This window comes from Eurypyga helias, unplaced genomic scaffold (assembly GCF_000690775.1).
Source record: "Eurypyga helias isolate BGI_N326 unplaced genomic scaffold, ASM69077v1 scaffold6257, whole genome shotgun sequence".
NCBI classification, from domain to species: Eukaryota; Metazoa; Chordata; class Aves; order Eurypygiformes; family Eurypygidae; genus Eurypyga; species Eurypyga helias.
The window spans coordinates 143,910-151,338 of NW_010259704.1; the positions used below are offsets into that span (position 1 = coordinate 143,910).

At 57.0% G+C, this 7,429-nt stretch overlaps 1 protein-coding gene across 1 annotated transcript; it reads left to right on the forward strand.

The window, feature by feature from the left end:
- The first annotated feature begins 1,686 nt into the window (after positions 1 to 1,686).
- DUSP26 (dual specificity phosphatase 26 (putative)) lies at positions 1,687 to 5,986 on the forward strand. Its single transcript, XM_010154734.1, has 4 exons — positions 1,687 to 1,936; positions 3,948 to 4,220; positions 4,562 to 4,770; positions 5,234 to 5,986. The coding sequence occupies exons 2-4, from the start codon at positions 4,042 to 4,044 to the stop codon at positions 5,431 to 5,433; spliced, it is 588 nt and encodes a 195-aa protein (XP_010153036.1). The 5' UTR covers positions 1,687 to 1,936; positions 3,948 to 4,041; the 3' UTR covers positions 5,434 to 5,986.
- The last annotated feature ends 1,443 nt before the right edge of the window (positions 5,987 to 7,429 follow it).

Here is a 7,429-nt window from a genome sequence, read left to right on the forward strand (position 1 = left end):
TCTTGTGTGTTGAACAGGAGCCAGAGGATGGGACCAGCAACTGTTCCTCTCTGCCTGTTGTCTGGGAGCAGATGCAGCTGGCAGCAGGGCAGCATTTCTTGAGGGCAGGCGCTTTTGGAGGCCATGCCAGGAGAGAGGGGTGCTGCTCCTGGGCAGCCCCCAGGCCTGTAGCTAGTAGCTCTGGCTCTCTGTGCTTGGAGCTGGTGGCGATGTACCTAGCTGACGTGTCACATCTGCTGCCTCAGAGCAGCTGATGGACATGGAGACAGGCAGGGCTGGGCACAGTCACCCCGGGGCTGTTCACACAGCAGAGCTGTTTGGTAAGGAGCATTTGGGATGGTCGGAGCTGGACCCTCAGTTCCCTGAGGATCAGGTGAATGTAGCTGGCCGGAGGGCTTCTGGGGACCCCCTGGATCTGCAGCTCTGAGAGCTCTGTCAGTCTTGCGTGTGGGTCCCTCCTGGGACTTGTTAGCACCAGGTGAATATTTCTGTGGGTGCAAACGAGCTGGAACAAAGTCCATCATCACTGGGACCCAGCTTGTACAGCAACCAGCAGTTACTGCTTGGGGAAAGCAGTGAAGAGCAGGGCATCTCCCAAATGCCTTCCTGAGCATATCCTCCAGCTTCTGGGGCATTATCAGCTTCCTAGGCTGCAGCTGTATCCAGAACTTCACAGGGAAGGCTGAGACATCTAAAATCCAGGTGTGTCCAAAGTCTTCTTGAACCCATGTTAACCTCCAGTGCAGCTCCTGACAACCCTGTCATTTAGCTATGCACAATTCAGGGGCAAAGACAGGCCTGTGATACACCGAGAGGTGTGTGCTGCCTTGAGGCTGCCCTCCTGGGTCCTGTGCTGTGCGTGACAGGTGTTGAAAGAGCCCAGCTAAACCTCACTGCATGTACATACTGCGGAGCGGGTGGGACAGGACGGGTGTCTGGTGATGAAGCTCCTGAGGTTGCATCCTGGGATAACCACAAATTCAGCTAAAAACAAAACAGGAAATTTTCCTGGCTTGTAATCAAATAGGAGTGGGAGAGGGAATGCCATAAATCTTCTTAGGATATTTCATTTGGCCTGGAACAGCATGTTGCGTTTCTTCCTCGGGTTGTTTTTCCCACCACACTCCTACTTTCTGCTCTGACTCAAACTTTCAAATTCAAAGCCAGCACTTCAAAGGGAAGAGGAGAATATTCTGCCTGGCAAATGTTTAACTGAAATATCGCAGCACTTGTGAAATGAATGGTGTCGTTTAGAAAATGTCAAAACAAAAAGCTTCATTCTTTTGAGTTTCCTCACCCCCCAAAAAAAAAAACCCCAGTATTCCCTGACTTTGACATGAATTTGTAAATAGTTTGTCATCTCACCATGTACATCCCCCCAGGCTTATTTTCTTAGCAAATGAAGAAAATGTCACCAAGCCCTCGCTCTGCCAAGGACAGCCTAGAAAAGGGGGAGGACAAGGTCAACTGGAGAAAAAATATTAAAAAAAAACCCCAGAAGCATCGTCTAGGGAGGGCTACATGTTCATGATATGGGTAGTCATGTTATCAGCACCACTTACTGGCTTTTTCTTTTCTCCTCTGCACGCCTGTGGCTTTCAGTTTTGCTGGAGGAGGAGTGAGAGAAAAGCTGGCAGAAGAATTTTGATATGTTATTGTTGCTGTTGCTTTTGTCTGTGTAGTAATGGGCACTTACGTCTACGCCTGTGCACGCCTGCATGCGATCTCTGCGTTTGTGTCTGTCTCCCCCATTCCTCCCTGTTCCATCCATGCACAGCATGATATAAACAAACCTGCCTCTGGACATGTCATGGCTTAAAATAGATGTTCATACATCAGCCTTTCTACAGCAGCGGCGGCGGCAGCAGGAAGACATGGCCGACTGGATCTGAGTACAACACCCGCTTCGAGCCGAGAAATCTCAGCCCTCACCAAGGTAGAGTAAGGGGGTGGGCGTCTCCTTCTCCTGCGTGTCTGTCTGTCTGTCTGCCGAGGGTGCGGGGCTGAGCAGCCTGCGCTCCTCCGGCGATGCCTCTTCAGAGCTCGCTCTGTGCAGCCAGGCAGGCTCTGGGTGCTTCCCCCTCCCTCCAAGCATGGCACGAGTGGCAGAGAGGCTCCAGAGGCAGCCATCAGTGGGGTCCGAGCCCCCAGGCTTGGCTGCCAAAAGGGGGGGTACAGCCAATGCCTGTGAGGGTTTTGGGTGCCAGGAGCGCTTTGGGGTCTGTTTTGGAGGTGGGGCAGTTTCTCTTCCCCCCACAGCACTTTGGGGGGGCTGGCATGGTGGCGTGTTAGGAGTGAGATACTGGAAGCCAGCTTTGGGCCTGAGGTTTCTCGAGCTACATCCCAGGATAGGTGTGGGTTGCTGTTTTTCCAGCCAGCTGTAGCAGTAAGAGGGTCTGTGACTTGGCTGGTTACAGCCCATACTGATGATTTAGTTGCTTTTATCAGACCCTTCTGCTGTTTGTTTCTTAACGCTGCCCGGGGGCTGGTGGCATGTGGCTGTGCCGCAGCCAAGGTCACACAAGGTTTAAGGGCCCCGGCACACCGCCTTGCTGCATGCCCTTTCCAGGTGGGGGTTTTGCCAAGTCTGAATTCCCAGCGTGAAGGAGTCCAGCATTCATATGGGCAGGCTGCGATCTGGCCCATACCCCGTGCTGGGGGAGCGTGGTGTGCTCGATGCCAGGGATGAGCCGTGTGGGCAGCGCTGACCTCTCCTGTGCGGCACCCCAGGATGCCAGGCAGGGTCTGAAGTGCCACCCTGGAACAGAGAGTGGGAAGAGAGACATCCATTAGTCTCTCTGGACTCCCTCTGAGCTCCCCCGTGTCCCTGCAGTGTTTTCCTCCTCTTGCCAAGAAAGGGCTGGAGGCTGCTTCCTTCTGCGCCGTTGGCTGCTGGCCGGCGCCTTAGGCAAAACGTCAGAGCAGACAGACACGCTCCGACCCGGCCTGCCAGCCCAAGGTCGCTGCCTGTCCTCCCCCGAGGCCCAGCTGGCCAGTGCTGAGCTGCTGCCGGGGGGATGCAATGGGGGGCTCTTTGGACACCTTCCAGGGCAGCTCAGGGCAGCAGCAGCAGTGGAAAGAGAAGTGTGTTCTCACGGGGCGGACGTTTCTGGGAGTGGGGCAGCAGCAAACGACGAACATGTGGCTGCAGGGACTGCAACTGCTCCGTGGGTAAGGCTGTCCGGGGAGGTTGCTTGCAGATGTGTGACAAGTATCGGCATGATCTGAAGGTTTTGAGAGCAGAGCTTCATCCTAGATGATCTGCTCTGTAAAATGAGCTTTCCCATCCCCTGAAATTAACTCTTCCCACCCCAAACCAGTCCTAGATGTTCAAATGCAGCGGCAGGACTGTGGTACTTGGAGGGGTTAATCCTGCCTCTCCCTCCCCGCAGGCTTTTGTGCCTGGTCCGTAGGAGTCTGGGTCCTGGCCAGACTCTGCGTGCTGCCATATGGAATCCTCCACCTGTTTGGGGGTTTTTCCTCCCCAGTCCTGGTGGCTTGCCCAGACCTGGCCGCCTTTCGTTGCTTCTGATCGCAGGTTGGCAGCATCAGTTCTCGAGCTGGCGTTGTCGTGTTGGCAGGCGAAGCCCTAGAGCCAGCTCAGAAGGAAGGTGGTCCTGTTGTAGAGCATCTCTTGCCAATGTGGCCCCAACCCAAAGTCGTGGGGCTGGAGCAGAACCTCAGCCTGTGGAGACTCAGCAATCTGGCTGCCTCTCTGGCTTCCCTCACCAGCCTTGCCATCGTCAACTGCTCCCCAGCAGGATTGTTCTTGGAAGGGAGTGTAGGTGATACTCTGTCTCACACTGGGAACCACTGGGTAGCTGCCTTGACACAGCCCTCTCATCAGGAAGGTGACAACTGGCTGCTTTGAGCCAAAATTCCTACAAAAGGGTTGGAGTGAGAGTTCCCCCGTTCTTCTAATTGCATCTTTGCTGCTTCCGTGACAGGACCGTGGGTGGCAGCAGCAGCAGAAGCGACCTCCAGGCCACTCTCCGGCCTTCACGAACCCACAGGTATGCCTTGTGGGTCTCGGCAGCTCCGATGGCTTTCCTGTCCAGGTTCTCCAGGAATGGCACCAGGTCACCGAGCCGGGGCTCGCGGGAAGAGCGCAGCAACCACCCCATCCTCAGCGTCTTCGAGCTGGAAAGGTTGCTGTACACGGGCAAGACAGCCTGTAATCATGCTGATGAGGTCTGGCCAGGACTCTACCTGGGCGATCAGTATGTATCAGAAGGGGACAAGAACTCGGGGGGACTGGGGCTATTTTTGTGAAATGGGGAGATCTGGGAAGGGGAGGTTGGGAAATGTGCGGGAGGAGAGGTGTGGTACACTGGGACAAAGGAGGAGGAAGCACATCAGCACGGCTGTGGTGGGGTAGGCGGAGGAGGAGTGTCCGTGGAGTCAGGAACTGTGAGATTGACTTAAAATTCAAGAATCTTCAGAGTCTGACATTTTTCCTTTGCATCCAGCTTTCTCAGACGGAAATGTCCAGGAGAGCTCTTACATTTGTTTTTTCACCAGTCCAAGCTCACGTCTCTGCACTGTTTGTTATCCTCTGCAGAGATATAGCGGCCAACCGGCGCGAGCTGGCTCACCTGCGCATCACCCACATCCTCAACGCCTCGCACAGCAAGTGGAGGGGGGGTGCTGAGTACTACGAGGGCACGGGTATCCGCTACCTGGGCATCGAGGCCCACGACTCGCCTTCCTTCGACATGAGCCCCTACTTTTATCCTGCAGCTGACTTCATCCACCAAGCGCTGAATGAAGGTCAGTGGTAAAGATTACTGGGAGAGAAATGGAGAGCAGGAAGGGGAAGCAACTCCCCTGGGCAAGTGGGAAGCTAGATTGGCATCCTAATGCTAAGCATCCTAGGAAACAAAGGTATTTCTAGCCTGGGATAGTGCCTCCTGCACTGGATCAGCTCCTCCAAAGAGGGAACAGGCTAGATGAGAGCACTGGCCCTCCAGGTCACAGCCCCAAGCTGTGTCCTGAGCTGTGGCTGGTCCTATTCAGCCTGTTTTGGGAGCTCAAGAGGCACTGATACCCCTTACCAACGGGGGACCCTCAGTGCATCACATTCCTCCTGTAACTGGGGCCCTACATCCAAGCCCTGAGGCTGCACACCTGAGCCACAGCTCCAGGCTGCCCCATGGCAGACAGTTGGGTCCGCAGTGTTTTTTGACTGGGATATTTGGTCTGGCGTGACACAGCCCCTGTGTTTCACCCCCAGGAAGGATCCTTGTGCACTGTGCTGTCGGGGTGAGCAGGTCAGCCACCTTGGTCCTCGCCTACCTCATGATCCGCCACCACATGCCCCTTGTAGAAGCCATAAAGACGGTCAAGGACCACCGCGGTATCATCCCTAACCGGGGTTTCTTGCGCCAGCTGGTCACCCTGGACAATGCCCTGAGGTTGAAGAGGAGTGCGTGACGGAGGACAAGAGGGGTTGTGCGGTGGGAGCGTTGTGTGTGCAGTGCTCACCTGACCCCCATGCCCGCTGAGTGGCAGAGACAGGGTGCAGACGGTTGGCAGCTAATGGGTTACATGCAACTGGTCCCCAGGGCCTCTCCCTCAGCTAAGGGGGTCCCCAGACATGTGAGCTATTCCTAGTGGTAAAGTATAGGCCCTCAACCTGCAATCTTGCCACCTAGGTAGGCCTAGCGTATAGCGTCCTTCCCAGCCTGCTCGTGCCAAGACGCCTCCAGAGGGATGTGGCCCCACTTTTCAGGTTGCTCCATCCCTGTTAGCTCCAGGAAACCTTCTCCCACGTGGCAGATGCACTTGCCAAGCCAGTCCCGTCCCTCCCTCCCAAGAGACCTGAAGCTCTGTGTGTTCCTTGTCTTGTTTCCCATTTGTTTGTGGTTTGCGTAGCGATGTGAATTCGGTCCGGTGTGTGGACTCGGGCAAAAGGCCTTTTGTCTTAGTGTTTGGGTGTCCTCCATGCCTAGTGTTAACCTGTACAAATAAAGACAGTGCTAAGGAAAAAGCTTGGCCATCCCTTGTGTGCTTCGGGACAGGCCGGGATCTGTCACGGGAGTCGGTGGGAGAGCATCACCCTGTGTGCTCTGGCTTGAGGTGGACCCGAGTCCTCCCAGACCCTCGGTCCAGGGACTGAACCTTCCAGACCCCACTGGTGCCCAGTGCCTGTGCTGGGCCGCCCCACTCTCTTTTGTTCCAGCCGTGGGGACAGAAAGGGGGGCTCCTGGTGGAAAGCAGAGCTGGGCTGGCAGTCACCAGGTCGCCAGCCATCACGAGGTGGCGATGTTGGTCTCCCAAAGGCAGGCAGGCACCAAGATAGCGCCCAGGCTTGCAGGTTGTCCACAGGGGCCTGCGGAAAACCAGAAGGGATGGGCAAGCTCGGCCCCAGGAGGGTGGCCAGGGCCAGGAGCGAGTGTCTGCAGTGGCACCAGCCACGTGGGTGCTGGGTGGCCCCACGGGTGCTGGGCTGTCCCTGCACACTGCCAACTCTCATTGTCCTCCCGCTCTTATTATAGCCCCATTCTTCCTCCGCTTCCTGAGGGCGCACGAAGCATCCCTCGGCTGCCGGCTGGAAGTGCTGAGATCACGTAACCGCGCAGCGTGAGGAGCCCGCAGGGTGAGCCGCTCGGCTCAGGGTGCGCCAAGGCCCATCCTGTAGCACCCCATCACTTAACGGGGGGCCCCAAGCATCCCTGCTCCGGGGGATGCCTGCCTTCAGCTCGAGCACAGTGCAGAGAGCGGACTTCAGTTCGCAGCTCCTGGGCTGGGGGCTCTGCTCTCACAAGTCCCTGAAGTGCCCCAGGAGGGCCCAGAAAGGCACCGGCAGAGAGAACAGACTGGCTGCCGGCAGCGGGCCTGAGCAAGGGCTGCAGACACCGAGGCGAGGAGGAATTGGCATTGGGCAACGCGCAGGGTCTAGACACGCTCTGTGACGGTGGTGCTGGGACGGCTGGACGCGCCAGAAGCTTCGGCGGGGAGGATTGCAGCTTGGCAATGTCCTGGGGGGGGTGTAAAATGCCTCTGATTGTGCAACTCTGCTTTGTGCTCCTTGCTGCTGCGAAGCCCCCTTTGTGCAGCCTGCTGCTAATCGGCCCCCGAATGCGGAGCGTGGCTGCTGTTTGACAAAGCGGGGATCAGGAAGGCTCTGAGCGCGAGGGAGAATTGTGTTTGGAGGATCAGCGAGTTAATCCAGAGAGCGAAACCACCGAGAGAGCCCACGGTGTGCTGCACCTTACTGTGTGCCAGTCGCCCGCGCCGGGAGACCAAAGTGTGGCGAAGTACCCTGATTGCAGGGGGGCCGCCAGCCCGGACCCCTGGCAGCAGAAACCTGCCTGATCCCTGGGGCTGTTGGTGGAGGAGGATACACCGAGCCCACGGCCATCCCGGGCATGGGGCAGGGGGGGCACACGGGCCATTGCACAGCCCCACGCCGCCGCCCTCATGGTCA

Excerpts from the sequence above, each read along its gene's own strand:
- DUSP26 (XM_010154734.1), top strand. The coding sequence starts at position 4,042 with ATGGCTTTCCTGTCCAGGTTCTCCAGGAATGGCACCAGGTCACCGAGC. Across the intron at positions 4,221-4,561 it reads GGACTCTACCTGGGCGATCA|AGATATAGCGGCCAACCGGC; the intron begins GTATGTATCAGA and ends TATCCTCTGCAG. Across the intron at positions 4,771-5,233 it reads CCACCAAGCGCTGAATGAAG|GAAGGATCCTTGTGCACTGT; the intron begins GTCAGTGGTAAA and ends TTTCACCCCCAG.